This window comes from Phallusia mammillata, chromosome 1 (assembly GCF_965637545.1).
Source record: "Phallusia mammillata chromosome 1, kaPhaMamm4.hap1.1, whole genome shotgun sequence".
NCBI lineage: Eukaryota > Metazoa > Chordata > Ascidiacea > Phlebobranchia > Ascidiidae > Phallusia > Phallusia mammillata.
The window spans coordinates 18067048-18082227 of NC_137252.1; the positions used below are offsets into that span (position 1 = coordinate 18067048).

General features: G+C 37.2%; 3 protein-coding genes across 3 annotated transcripts; 2 read left to right on the top strand and 1 right to left on the bottom strand.

The window, feature by feature from the left end:
- Positions 1-502: 502 nt before the first annotated feature.
- Positions 503-997, top strand: LOC145204104 (gamma-glutamylcyclotransferase-like). Its single transcript, XM_080076571.1, has one exon. The coding sequence runs from the start codon at positions 503-505 to the stop codon at positions 995-997; it is 495 nt and encodes a 164-aa protein (XP_079932697.1).
- Positions 998-1149: 152 nt separating this feature from the next.
- LOC145203700 (transcriptional adapter 2-beta-like) lies at positions 1150-4538 on the bottom strand. The gene is made up of 10 exons (XM_080075979.1): positions 4336-4538; positions 3814-3935; positions 3607-3666; positions 3306-3549; positions 2923-3081; positions 2724-2862; positions 2468-2619; positions 2202-2309; positions 1943-2082; positions 1150-1356 (listed from the first exon to the last, which is right to left on the bottom strand). The coding sequence occupies exons 1-10, from the start codon at positions 4388-4390 to the stop codon at positions 1240-1242; spliced, it is 1296 nt and encodes a 431-aa protein (XP_079932105.1). The 5' UTR covers positions 4391-4538; the 3' UTR covers positions 1150-1239.
- A 6706-nt stretch (positions 4539-11244) lies between these two features.
- Positions 11245-14663, top strand: LOC145208254 (uncharacterized). The gene is made up of 2 exons (XM_080078895.1): positions 11245-13682; positions 13992-14663. The coding sequence occupies exons 1-2, from the start codon at positions 13558-13560 to the stop codon at positions 14383-14385; spliced, it is 519 nt and encodes a 172-aa protein (XP_079935021.1). The 5' UTR covers positions 11245-13557; the 3' UTR covers positions 14386-14663.
- The last annotated feature ends 517 nt before the right edge of the window (positions 14664-15180 follow it).

Below are 15180 nucleotides of genomic sequence, written 5' to 3' on the forward strand. Positions count from 1 at the left end.
TTTGTAAAATCCTACGGCTAAGTTGGGGTGTCGAGGTAGACGCTACAGGGGCGCATTCGCGTTAGATGAAAAATGGCTGAGAAAAATAGTCCGTAATAAACACAGTAAAAAATGTTACTCTTGTGGCTTTGACCGGTTGGCCACCCCTGACCTTGAGTATCCATAAAAATAGAAGAGTTATTTGTATTTACGAGAATGGAGTTGTTTGAAAGGCGAAGACTAACGATTGTGTGGAAAAATACGACCGTAGGTTGCCGGTCCCTAGGAGGAGACGTTTTGATTTGCACAACGAGCGGCTGCACTCTGTTTTCCCACTTCCAATTGCTTTTAACCTAGACTGCCGTTTAATATTTAACTTACATGGACGTGGTGTGTTTTGTGCGTGAGAGAGATGAATATGCACCATTCTTGCGTATATTGTAATAAAGGCGCAAGTTTGTTAAAAAATTTAATAAAATTACGAATTTGTTCTCACAACAGCTACCAGAAGTTAGTAAAAGTCATGGCAACAACCCTTTATTTTGCTTACCTTAGCAACATGTTGCCTAAGCGCATGCATCAGTCTTGTCCAAATGCAAGAGTTGTGAGCATTGGAAAGCTGCAAGATTATAAGCTGGTGTTTGTTGGGTACAAAGAAGAATGGAAGGGCGCCTGTGGAAACGTTGTTCCGGAGAAAGATCAAGAGGTTTGGGGTGTTGTGTGGGAATTACTAGAAAGTGACATGCCCGGTCTTCGAGGCACCGAAAAAGGTGGGAACATCGACTTTGCAGTACCCACCTTTGAAATCGTTTCTTCTGAAGGGAAAGTCTTCAAGTGCCTGTTGTTCAAACGAGAAAGTGAAGAATCAGACATAAATTTGCCCTCGCCGCAATACGTCCAGATTGGCATAAAAGGCGGCGCTCACAACAACTTACCGAAAACTTACTTGGACTTTATGAAGGAAATTAAAACCAACCAAAATTCTTGCACCACCGAGGCGATGAAAAAACTTCTGTAATAGTTGGTATTTGCAACTTACTGAGTGAATTTTCTAAATTTACTACCACGTTATGTACAAAAGTTCTCGTAAGCCATGCCGTTACGCAAGGGTACCTTACTAAGCATCACAGTCAACACCTTTCACAAAGACGACACAAAACAGGATGAAAATAAAATAATAAAAATGGTCTGTATTAAACAAAATAAAAGCAAATAAAAGACTGTGTTTCAAAAATGAGATTAGAGTGCATGAGATCAAAACTATGGCAGCCATCCACGTTCTTGGAGAAAACAGGAAAGGCGCCTTCGTTGGGTTTTGTCTATCACAGTGGAATATCTTGGTTTCATCTGCAGACCACATTGTTTGAGGGAAGCATCCTTCAAAACAAAAGAACAATACATATATTATGCTGGGGCTGACAAAAACCCAAAGTGCAATTTTATAGTTGCAGTTACTAATGAGAACAAGAATGATAGTTAAACTTCACAAACAGTGCCTATAATATTTTGAACTTAACTTATAATTTGGGTTTAAAAAAAACGTTTTGTCTAAATCAGTCAGTTGTGACATTCTTCAAACAAACCTCGGGACCATGAAGTATACAAGTTAAACGGGTCTCCCAGTGGCCTCAATGATAAAACCAAGATCGAATGGGAAATAGTTGATTAAATCACGAATACCAAAAATACGCATCTGCTCGTGATGAAGTCAAAATGAAAAGATATTTGCACCCCCCCCCCCCCCCCTAATTTTGTGCATTTCAGAAGAAAATAGGTTACGAAACAATGGAAAAATGGTCTAATATCATTTGGGGAGTGTTACTAGTGACCCTACATCCCAAGAATTCAGCTCCGGTTTAGAACCGCTGGTCTAAATATTTTCTAAATGAGACCTTGTCTTTTTGTATGTACTGGATTGTTGTACCCAAATAGATGTAAATTATCCACTTAATGTAGCACATACTTTAATGATAAGACCTTTTGAAGTAAGGTATTGAGCAGGAGTCATACTGAGAGACTTGCACTGCAGCTTTTCACTCTGGCACAAGTAGTTAAAACATGGATATCCACTGAGTTGTGTTAAATCATTTCCGTCATCAACATCTGCACAAAATTTAAAAATTAATTTTCACAAAGTTCACAATTCTTGTGGTGTATTCATGTTTTGATTAACCATGCCCGAGTTTACAAGTGGATTTCATAGTTTTAATCAATCAACAAACCTGACATTAGGCTTAATGTTTTGCTGTTTTCATCTGATTCCACCCTTATTTGGAAAACCTTTTTTTGCTTGATTCTTTTAAAACAAGCAGCTTCAAATTCGCACCCACCTACAGAAAATGTATTTTTACAGCACAAACATAAACATTTTTCTACATGTTACTACAAAGTTGTATAACTTCACTATTTATGATTTATTGTAACTAAATAAAAGTACACTACACCTATAGAATCTGGTAAAGCAACTGACTAATTTAAAAATTGTTACCATCCAATTTTGTGATTCCATTTTTTCGGTAATTCTTTAGCCTGTTGATTTTGTGCTTTAATCTACGTTCTTTGTTTACTCCCTCAATAAGTTTCTGCATTTGCTCACTTTTCATAAATTGTGAGCAGAATCTAAGGTTTGAATGTATTTCCCTGCAAAGAATATATGTTTGCATGAAGTCACGTGGTTGAGGTATATGATATGAAACTGTGAATGATGATTGCATTCATGAAATCAAGTTTCAAAATAAATATACCTTCCAAATTTAGTCGAAAAAAGATGGTATTGTTTGTTAAAAAACTTCTCAACAAGCTTGTATTCTCTTGCAATGTCTTTTCTTCGCTGACGTTCTTTAAGCTTCATATGATATGCTTCAACCTTAGCGAGCTTCAAAGCTGTGAAAAATACGTTGTTTTCACCATCTTAGGTACATGGATATTAACCAGCTTTCTTACCCTTATCTAAATCATCATCATCATGATTCATAAAGATGGAACTTATCAAACTTTCAGCATCATTGTCAAATTCATACTCAAAGTCATCTCTATTGGGCATGTAAGCCAATTCCAGTTGATTGCTTTTGCTCACATTTACTTGTGGCAGCTGAACCGAATCTTGAATACAAATTTCAACCAGATCATAGGCTAAGTACATGGGTTTCCTGCTTTATTTGACTTATAATATAACTATATAAATAACGATTCAATGAATCAACATATAATATATTAATTTAGCATAGGTAACTCTGTCTCAAAAATGTACCACAGTGGCAACTTTAAAACCAAAATAACCCACAGAATTCCCATATTACCATCATCAAACGCAAAGATATCCATACCATGGATTGATGGAGTGTGGTCTGTCATTCTGTTTGGTATGTCATGTGGGACAGTGAACCTTCCCAAAATGTTGTCTATGTACACAGTCATATAATGGTCTTCAACCTCCTTTGCAGTTTTACTTCCAATGTGTTCAGCAACATCTTCCCAATTACCAAGACCAAATTGTTCCACACTGTCGATGAGCTTTTTTTCTTCAAATGCAGACCACTCAGGTTCAAAAAGTGAAAAAGTTCCATTGTCCTAAAAGTGTTTTTTTAAATTAAGCCTAATTATTTTTTTAAAAAACATACAACTTACGCAAAACTTGTATCTATGAACCCTTAGATGACCATCGAACTCAGCACCAGATGCAAAGCACTGAAAACGTACAAAATCATTTAGCAACTTCGTCACAATAGTTATGTAATTGCAAATAAATTTTGCTTGGCTTGACTGCCATATCCATATCGTACTGTCTTCACATTCACACTTTTTTTGGCTATTCATAAATAAATATTAACAAACCTGTAGGCAAAGTTTTACATTCTGGCAATCAACACAGTTGATGTAAAGTTGAGAAACGTCTACATTACAGTTGCTACAAACTACTTTGAAGAGTTTTGGCGAGTCAGCCATTGTACAAGCACCTATAATGTAATCACTTAATACAGTATAAACCAGTGGTTCTCAAACTTTTTTGTGCACGACCCAAATCTGAGCTTTATGAACATGCTGCGACCCAAGCCTCAAACATCAAAATGTGTATTTTTCATTTCTTGTTACTTACGAATACCTACTTGTCGTTGAATGCTAACTGTTACATTCCATGTTTAGTTTCGCATGATTTATAACCTCCTATCATTCCCCGTGCTAACACGTTACAATCGCCGAGTTCGTAACAGAATATTGGAAGCCTATGGTCTGTATGTTGTAATGATTGGCTCATTTTGCCGAACAACGTAAATGAGTGAGGGTGTATTTCGCTATGGTAGTAGTGTATACACTACTATAGCTGGGTGCCATCTAAACTCTCAGAAAACCACTTACTTATGATGCAATACTCCAAGGTTACGATAATAAAGCCACATAAAATGCCAGTCATGACAAGGAATTGAAAATACTTGAAAAATGAAATGAAAAAAGTTCATTTAGGCAGAAGTGAATCACTATAGCGCGACCCATTTTTTGACCCTTCGCGACCCATGTTTGGGTCGCGACCCATACTTTGAGAACCACTGGTATAAACGAACAAACATCAACAAAACTGAAACATCAACTAATGTATTTGTTACATTTTAATTTTGTGTGTTTTCTCAAAAAACAAACGCTAAGCGGCGCTTAGTAAGCGCTATGCATGAATGACTACCACTATAGACCAGTGCTCTTCAACCGGTGTGCACGGTGCGGATGCACCAAAAATATGCATGTGCATGGGGTGCACCAGTACGAAAAGGTATAAAAGGGTGCGTCACAAACTTTTAATGAACCATTATTATTTGACTTTCAAATTATTAGAAAAAAGATGTAGGCTTCAACTTATGTATAACCCAGGTAAACTTTTTCAATGGTTTATCCCCGTGTCTAGTTTGATAGTGGCTGTGTTACATTCGGGTGATGTTAGGATATCGAGTGTTTTTTTTTCGCCGATGTTACATGGAAAATTCGGGAACATAGGCTTGGAGTTAATTGAAATGATGCATAATGATTGTTCATGACGCTTTTTATCTCAGTTTACCGTTTAAGTAAACAGGGTGCATGAGTTCGTCACAACAACTTTAAGGGTTCACCGCACCAAAAAAGTTTGAAGAGCACTGTCATAGACAACCTAATAATAATTATAATAATCTATTCTCACCAAAGCACAAGATACTAATAATGTTTTTGTCTTTCTGATAAGTTTAGTAGAATTTAATTTTTTTGTAGTCTAAAACTTAAGCAGTATCATTGATTTACTATATTATTTTAATACACTTAAAAAAACGTCTGTAGGCTAATACCGGTAACCCAGGAATATTATAGCAGTTGAACATAAAGTTGTTGAGTTTTAACACCATGAAAAGAAACGCCGCAGTTCGTACAATTCAAATTTCAAAATGATACACAACTAAGTAGCCTGTCAGAAGCAAGCAAACAACTTACGTTTGCAGTACAGCAAGCACGTAAACTTTACGGCTGAGCAAAGCCTAAAATTGTACCGCAACCGCAATCAAACAAGCATGGTACATGGTCCTGAAACATGGTGAAGAAAACATGTCATCGGATTTTAGCAGCTAATCTATTGCTTGCTTGTAGCTCTATTTTTGTTGTTTCATCCGCTTTTGCTTAACAAGTTTAAATTGGTGTTACAAATAAACAAATGTTTGCAAAACACTAATCAGGAATCAAGCAATACGTATGTGGCGTTTGGGGTACATCAAAAACGATTACTAAATGCATTTTAGTCCGTAGCCTACATTTGCAGGATCAATGGAAGCTCTGAGTAGGCCTATATATATCCTATAAGCTTCGCGTTATTGGCGACATACCTAGTTGTCAGGTAAGGTTTCTGATTAGGCTAATCAAAGAAAAGTTTCTTATCAAAATTTTGGATAAGAAATAGGACTATTCGTCACATGATTTGGTGTCGTAGAACAAATGTTACTAGCAAGGCATGCGGGAGAACTAGTTTAAGATTCACGTTGATTTTGACAACTCGGTGTTTTTCAGACGCCTGGCCTCACAAAATGGGTTTATTATCAAAAGTTTATTATCATTTTTTTGGAATTCGACGTCCTCTGTTCTACCAAGGACTTAATTACTATTTTACCGCCCAGATTTGACAGCTTTTTGCTCTGTGAGGAAGATGAACAGTGTGGGCGTAGGGAATTGAGAAACGATATAGTTCTTGGCATCGCGCTGGAAATTCGAAGCGACTTTCTCAAAACTTGGGCGTTTTTTTTTCTTTTACCCATCGTCACAATATAAATGCCGAAATAAAGCTGATAGCCTAAGTATAAAAAAGGTCACATCATTTGTTTGCATGGTAATGGGCTATGTTGTTTTTGCAGAAAGTTAATTTTAATTGCTTAAACAATATCACTAGGCAAGCTAGGTAAGTGTTGTGTAGTCGGCCGCTTATTTGATAAAATTTACTGACAAATAATTTGGTGCTTTTTTGATTAATTACAATCCGTAATGTGAAGTGACGGTCTGCTGTGAGCAAACAGTAAACAACAGACGACCAGATTTATGTTTGCTTCAAACATAAAGGTTGCCAGGAGAAATTTAATATTATGTCTGAACATTTTTTAATATTTTATAGATTTAAATATTATTCAAAACAACACGTCAACAACTAAACAACAATAACAATTGTCAGTGCGTCTAAAACAAAATGGGTACACTACACATACAGTTTCCTGGCAGTAAGTTTTCGACGTTGTAAAAATAATAATCAAGGAGATGTGGATTGTAGTTGCTACATTTATCTGGCGTATCAATTGTAAGCTTAAGCTTACAATTGTCTACACTTCGCGCGCTAGCTACGCTCTCTGAGATAGCTAACACATGTTGCAGAGGCCATTGGAACAGCAAATAGCGAACGACATCATCCTACTTGATTATGTAACGCGTGCTACAACAATTTGCGGGTCGATTTGGCGGCATGCGCAAGTTTCGTTCTTCGAAGACTGTGAACACAGGTTAAGGTTTTAATCCGTATAACTTTATTTGGTAGTTTAAAGCTGTATACCATAGTATACCAACCCATTTATTTGATTAGATATTGCCGTCGTTAAATCACATAAGCATGAGCGTTAACAATAAATGGACGTGTTTAAACGGTGAAATTGTCCATCAAGTCACGTTAGCCAAAATGTGGCACCGCCAACGAAGACGTGCCGTTACCTTAAGAACCGGCGAAAAGCGTGCTTGGAAAATCTGGAAGTCAACAAGCGACTCGAAAGCGATTTTTGGCGTTGCTGACGAAGGAGGAATTTTGTACTTGGCCATGGTACAACGAAAGACCGGAACGAGGAGCAAAGAGATTGTTGGAGTTACAGCTGGTGAAGAGCCCTCCAACGATACGCCTTATGATGACGAGAGAGCGTTTGAGTGTGTAAGAAGCAGTTTGGCACCCTCTAAACATCTATTGCGTCATGCGGCTTCCGGTCGGTACCTGTGTTGCGGCAAAGGTGGAAAACTCGTTTTTACAGATCACGAGTCGATCGCAGATGATTGGTGCATAGAAACATAAATATTATTTGCATTTTATTTGTGTAGTTTCTGATCATGAGAACTGAGAATACAATCATTTCATATTTGTCTCTTGTATAAAATACTGATTGTTTGTTTTGTATATTTGCTGTCACATAGCTGTCCCGTAGCACCTGCTAATTGCTTTTTTTATGTCGCCACATAGCGCACGATAACGCAAATACAATTTCGGTAATATTATCTGTAAACCCACATTTACATTAACATATCTTACCCAGAAAACGTATATACTTACGTAGTGTTTTACTTGTGAAAATAACACTGACTTCGCCAGTCAACATTTTTGTGTGAGTAAAATTGGACAGTAATCAGAAAACAGACAGGCGTCACCAAACTTTTTACAGCGGGCCGTATAACATTCAAAATAATACGCGAGGGACACATAGATAAGGTCCGCAAAGAGCTATTTAAAGTCCCGACCAGATCCGGCCCGCGGGCCGTAGTTTGGTCACCCCTGCTGTAGACTGATAACAAACGCAAAGCTAGCATTGTAATAGCTCAAATCATTACAAAAGAAGTCGAACTGATGAATCACTTGGCTTGCCATAAATAATCACTTCAAGTGCCAACCTTGGTACGCATGCCAGGGATGCCCGACCCGTGATGTATGTTATAATACGGGCCTAGATGAAAGAAAGGCAAGACAATAACTAGAAGAGTGGCTTTCTGATATACTTCCATTTTATATATTCTATACGATATTTACCAATTTACTATACACATCATTTGATCTACACATATGATTGTTTTTGTAAACAAAAACTAATGGGTCCCCACACGCATGTTTGTGCGGATTTACGGTAAACAAATGTTGCGGTGATTTTTACATTCTTAAGGACAAATTTTTAGAAAGCATTAACCCAACAATAAAAAAAATTGTTCGTATTCTTTTTGCACTATTCATGTAATTACAAAAACATTAAAAAAACGTAACAAAGACTTAAATCTAATCTCTTGCTTTAACCCAGATATAGTCCTCCAAGGTCGGGCAATTTTTTTTAGAAAGCTGTAACAGTTGTGTTACAGACACTTTAAATTAAAAAGCAATTTGCTACAAGTGTATACATAACAAATTGTTTTTCATTTAACTTTGTTTCGCAAAATGAGTACCATTGACCTGTAGTAACCTCTCAGGGTGCACACGCCAAACGACTGTTTGACCTTTTGACACCGTTTTCAATAGCACGCCGTCATTCGTGTGCAACAATACTGTTAAGCCTAATTTATACATGCCTTGAGTATTGACTCCTAAATTGATTGTTAAAAAAACGCTACGTTATGAAGAAAGTTCTGAGCTGTGTTTGTAATACCGACTAGTTGACCTTAAGTAACCCGTGATCATGCGGCGGCCAACCTGACAGCGAGCATTTAAAAAAACATTTATTTGGCAAAAAAGTCAAGTTAATTTTTTCATCTTAACTTTTATTAACAAAGTTTTTCTTGACATATACAAAACCGAAGCACGGTTATTAGGCTTAAATCACGTCATAGGTGTAAAACCTTCGCCAAAACTAAAAATGTGAGTGATAACTTAATAAAACGACATAGCATTGCTGTGCAAAACAGCTGATTTCTAATCACTGAAACGATGTCTCGTAAAACGTCTGTCCGACGTCAAGCTGAGCCCTCCCGCTATCGTAAACCAGTGAGTTACTCTCTTGGTACTTCTGCCTACAGTGTCTTTCTTGACCAAACGAGCGTTAGACACATTTACGTTTCGGGGGCCTGCGGGTGAATCTCTGGGTCATACGGGGTCAAAATTCACATGGACCATCTTTAGACCAATATCTGTAATGTGTATAAAATTGAAAAAGTTTGAACCATTCTTTCTTGACCAAAACGTGGGAACAATAGCCGTGCTAAAAATTTCACGTTTTGGGGTGCTGTGGGTGAACCGAGGGATCAAACGGGGTCAAAATTCACATGGACCATCTTTAGACCAATACCTATTATGTGTGTCAATTTGAAAAAGTTTGAACCATTCTTTCTTGACCAAAACGTGGGAACAAATCCGCGCTAAAAATTTCACGTTTTGGGGGGCTGTGGGTGAACCGAGGGTTCAAACGGGGTCAAAATTCACATGGACCATCTTTAGACCAATATCTGTAATATGTGTAAATTTGAAAAAGTTTGAACCATTCTTTCTTGACCAAAACGTGGGAACAAATCTGCGTTAGAAAGAAAAAAAGAAAAAAGAAAAAAGAAAAAAAAAAAAAAGAAAAAAAGAAAAAAAAAATATAGACAAAAACAATATGTGTCCCCTTCAGGGAAGGGGACCCATAATTATTCGAGTGCACAAACGTGTCGTGCGTGAAGTGAATTATGTTACTATCGGAACCAATCAGTTATCGATAACACATGAGGCATATTGCATTGTCAGCTTTCATAACAAACTTTGCGGATTTGTCGGATTTCAACATTGCGTTTAGCTGAAACTAGACTTGAAGGATCACCACTAACTCTCTTTAACACGGCCTTTCGTGCGTTTAACAGTTTTAAGCTGCAATTTGATCAAAATAACAATTGCAGCCTAAAAGTGATGCATTCTATGCCAATTGTACAAGTGATGCATTCTATGCCACAGATTCTACATTCAACATCTTGTTAAAGAATGGATCGACACGAATTGATAGTTTTATTTCATAGTATGATCCCCAACCAGGGATTAGCGAGTTCCCGAAAGTAGGCATTTTGAAACTTCCAAAATGTTTTCAAAATACTACACTTAATTCGTATGAAAACTAACTGTTTATTCGACAACAAAGATAAATTTTGGTGTCGGATCTTTTTAGTTCATTCTTGCTATTCTTTGTTTATTTGAAGAGATTAAAACTAATTATTATTTGTTGTGATTCAAAACAACATTGACAGAAATGCTTACTGATGTACGGTGTTGGTCTTTTTTAACTTGAAACCAATAAAACCACTTAAGGAATCAAATCAGTCAGTTCTGGGTTAAAGGTTGAACAAGCAATACCTGAAGATGCTGATTAGGCGACACATATTCCTTTAACCCAAGACTGACTAGTGTTGTGTTCGGCCCCGGTTCATTTTATACCTTCATTGTTTGTTGTTTGATGTCCAACTTGAAGTTTACATGAGAGCTTCGGTTAAATTTTGCGACAGGGCGGCGGAGTTATGAAATTTTTAAAAGCAGGTCTGAGAAAGCAAGCAAGTAGGTTGGTAATTACAATGATTTTAGTACAAAACTGCGAATAAAACGTTTGTGACACTTGTGTAAAAAAACATTACCTTTAAACATTATTTGTGCTTTGGCTTATTGTTAGTTAAAATTACTTTTATTTCATCATTGCCATTCTAGCAGAAGCTTATTTTTTTCCTTTTTGTTAATTGTGTTATTTCGGACTCCTTTTTTGGTAATTATTGCATTTCTTGATTTATTTATCTTTACTTCATTTACCATCAAAGGTATCGATTGCGACAAAACTGCTATTTCCCAAAATCAAGAGAGCATTTCCAGGTTAAGAGTCCCATATGGTTCATCAATTATTCATGCGGGCGATTGCTAGTAGCCTGGCATCGTGCCTGCACGTCTTGCGAAAGGCAAACTCTGCACCCTTGGGAGACGAATAAATTTACTATCAAATAAACAAGCTTCACGCCAGCTTCGTACTGCTGCAAACGTTATGTAGGGAAACCAGCGGGGGATTCGTAGCTGCCGAAATCAACACAGTAGTTGCTAATCCCTTTTGTTTGGCGTGTTCCATTTGGGCAGCCTCTTTATTTCCTAGTTAGGACCAGGGTAAGGCGATACAGGCATTTAAAGTTTGCTTTGACTGGTTCAGCAATTGATAATACAGTTGACAAATGGTGTGTTAAAGGCAGTTATATCAATTGTAGCTCTGACACGCATTAAAGTGTCAGGTTATGGTAGGGTTGCCATATGGCAGGATTTTCCCTGACATGTCAGGGAATTTAGTGTTTAAATCTGCGCCAGGAAGAAATGTTAAAATGTACTTAAAAGTCAGGAATTATATATAAAAAATATACATATACTATGAAATTAATATACCAACGGAGAAAGTTTCTAGTAGTTAGCTACAACCGCTTCTATACCATGAAACGTAAAGAGGTAAACTGGCGGCGCGCAGGTTATTGTTTTGATTTGCAGTGTGTGTGCGAACATAACAATACTTGTTTGTTATTAGTTGTCTAACAATACGCGTTAAACACACAAATAAAAATCCGCGTCTCAAGAAAACACAGCATTTGATGCTACGTTGGAACGTGGGAAATTTCATTTGGTTTAACTGTGTACCTAATATGCAAGGAACCAACTGACAACAAAAAGTCAAATGTCGTGAGACATAAAAACGTTTTACAGTGGCATTTTATTTCAAATTTAAAAAGGTCTTTGTGGCTCCTGTTGTTTGTTTGTTTTTTCTGTGTGAAATTGGTCCGAATGATTTTTTGAGTGGTAAAAGTTGGCGACCCCTGATATATGTGCTTATAGTTTCAAGGATAGTGAGAGTAGTGAGCTTAGCCTAATAAACTTGACTGAACAGAAGCCTAATCAGAAAGTTAATTAACAAGGATCAGAGTATCGTATCTAACGTTTTCTAGTGTCGCCGTCCGTGTGACTTTCGAATATTCTAAATTTATTCCGGAATAGAATTTATTCCGGAATCACAAAAAAGGTTAACGCAGCGGTTCTTAAACTGGAGTCCGCGGTCCTTTAGGGCATTTTGCGGGAACCGCGAAAAGGTGGAAGTAATTCTATATTCTTATTTGGCGCCAGTTTGTGCAACTGAATAAGTTTAAATCAAAGTGAAAGTGAGAATCGACCGTCTTCATTGCTAAACAATAGGCTTTATTGCATGACAACTAACAAAAATGCAATTGTTCGCGCACAATTGTAATGCTTTTGTATTGTCTGTGATGTCAGATTTGGATCATTGTTATGCGCAATTTTGCATAACTAGCTAAAATCCTGCAATCAACTTTCGTTTTTCTAATATACACATTCAAGCTTACGCACCGCGAGCCCTCGAAATAATGGCAAAGGGACCGTTCAGAAAAAATAACGAAAAAGTTTGAGAAAAACTAGGTTAACGCAACCGAGATAAATTTTGTCAGGGATTGTGTATCATAAAATATGGAAACCCTAGGTTATGGTGCTAATCAGTTATATTGACAAACTTAGATTTGAAGGGTGCAGTGAAACAGTGGAGATTTGAAGGGTACAATGAAACACAATGTTCAACATGTACGCATAGGAAGAAAAGGATAAGGTCGTAAACTGCTATCGTTTTAGTATAATTTTAACTCCGACAAGTTGCTGGTTGTCATCTTGCATTATAAATGGAGAGATTTTAAGAAAAAAAATAACTGCTGGTTATCTGCTCCAAATATGGCCTACAATACGACACATTTTTTCACATATTGTTTATGTAGATTTCGATTTAGTACGAATAGACAAATTACGTAGCATCACATTTGTCTCATCACGTAATAACTTTTAACCCCCCGTTGTTGGTAGAACTACTAACACAGTATCACAACTGACAACCAAGAGTCACTAATTTTCGATAGGTTATATCTCTAAAAGTGCTCACGGTTAGAGCTATTAGGGTCGGGAAAGGTATTAGCATTTAAAATTCAATAAAACTAACCCACAAAAATAGTTACTAATGTAAAAATTTTAAAAACTTATTTCCCAACCCAACCCATTTATAGCCGCTAAATAAAAATTCAGTTCTTTACGCCCCCTTGTGAAAGCTAATCTCCCGACGTTGTCAGTTGAGTTGGTCGAGCTACTAACACTGGAATTTGGCTGGCGCCTGGTTGAAAATTGAGCAATCATTCTTACCATAAACCCAAATTTCTGAGTCAGCACCATAAACGCCTATGCTCCGTTGCGCCACCTACCAAACCGGGCGCCAGCCAAATTCCAGTGTTAGTAGTTCTACCAGTTGAGTTACGGTGTTAGTAGCTCTACCCCCGTTGTTTCGATGTTTGTTCAGCTCTCAGTAGGGAAGCATTTAACACATTGTGATGAATGACGACGTATCAGTTCGGGAAAAATGTTGCCCATCGCCAGAACTTCTTGAACGTGGAAACTGGAATGTGTTTTGCGCCGAATTGTCTCAATCGGTAACAGCTCGAAAGCTTTGGCCAAGGTACTATTTATTCCGTATTGTTTTACACAAAACATCACATTGGATGTTAGATGTTTATCATTATACGACTTGCTATTTCCGTTATTTTCCGAAACGGTTCTTTGGTTTGTTATCTACTGTCATGCCTCCTCTTCTATTCTTTTTACCAATCTTGTGCTACTTCACTATGCGTCATCGTGTGTGAAAAGTGGGGCAGGCAAGTCGCCATAGTTAACGCGCTTGGTTCAAAGATACGCGCTGATAATAATACATACCAAACAGTTAAAAAATGTTGCTACTTAACAGTAATCTCTTGTACATTTACTTAAGATTCATGAAACGACGAGCGCAGGTCACAGCTGATATCTTTACCGAGAAAAAGTTGTGGACTATTTGGGAAAATCCTAACGGAGATATTGTTTTTGCGGTATCGGTTTGTCCTTGCTCCAACAAAAAGCTCTACTTAAAAACACGCAAAGGACTCAAACGTACTCGCCTTGTGATTGGCCGCGGTAAAGTTCCAAGCGACGAAACTTCAAGCCGGGACAAACGCATTTTTAAGCTTCACGTCTCACCACTGGACAACCAGCTTAAGATTAAGCATGCAAAGTCAGGGAAATTCTTGTACTGCGACAGAAATGGTCTTCTGCGCCTAAAAAGGAGAGAGGAACAGGCCGACTCATGGGATTTAAACAAAGCTGGTCCTGACACAAACTCGCTGTGACTTTTCGTTGCATTGTTGCGCACGTTATTGTGTGTGTGTGTAACACCGTAGAAGCACAACATACTTTGACTAAATTTGTTTCTTTCCGTTGGCTGGTTGGAAAAATTTGTTCAGTGTTTTGTGACTTAATTTTATACTTAATGTTTTATGTTCTTCTTATTGTTTATCATTGTGTTGACGTCCCTCTGATACATGCTTGTACTTAATTATAAGGTCGGTGTTGGTATTGCCTGCTTGGTGGCGTAGAGAGCAATAAACTTTTTTTCAGAAAAATGTAAGGATAGACCTGAAATTTTTACGAAATTTCGATTTTTAAGAAATGCCTACAAAAGTCTAAAACAATAGCTTAAGTATAATACCGGAATTTAACGCTTATGCAAATAAATATCACCACACTTAAATTTTTAACATTTTTTAATGACTTATTTTAAAGGGTAAATTTACAACTCTATAACGGTAAAAAAAACTCTTTGAAAAATACAATAACTATAAATAAATAACGGCGAAACACTATGTTCAAAGTACACACAACGTTTGAAACGACCCTAACAACAACAGTAACATGATTGAAATGCGCTGTACAAAAACATTGACCAGTATCAAAAGTTTTGTGTCATGGAAAGCAAAGATAAAGGACAGTTTAAAAGTACAATTATGTCAAATATACAACACACTGTATACAACTACTTTCATTCTTAACCAGCAACCAGAGTGCAAACTTAACAAGGAAAAGGAATATTTACAATTACACCAGTAACTCAGCAAAGGTTCTCGTGACAATAGATAAAACTAAAC

Excerpts from the sequence above, each read along its gene's own strand:
- LOC145208254 (XM_080078895.1), top strand. The coding sequence starts at position 13,558 with ATGAATGACGACGTATCAGTTCGGGAAAAATGTTGCCCATCGCCAGAA. Across the intron at positions 13,683-13,991 it reads GCTCGAAAGCTTTGGCCAAG|ATTCATGAAACGACGAGCGC; the intron begins GTACTATTTATT and ends CATTTACTTAAG.
- LOC145204104 (XM_080076571.1), top strand. The coding sequence starts at position 503 with ATGGCAACAACCCTTTATTTTGCTTACCTTAGCAACATGTTGCCTAAG.
- LOC145203700 (XM_080075979.1), bottom strand. The coding sequence starts at position 4,390 with ATGACTGGCATTTTATGTGGCTTTATTATCGTAACCTTGGAGTATTGC. Across the intron at positions 3,550-3,606 it reads TTCATAGATACAAGTTTTGC|GACAATGGAACTTTTTCACT; the intron begins GTAAGTTGTATG and ends AAACACTTTTAG. Across the intron at positions 2,620-2,723 it reads TTTTCGACTAAATTTGGAAG|GGAAATACATTCAAACCTTA; the intron begins GTATATTTATTT and ends TATTCTTTGCAG.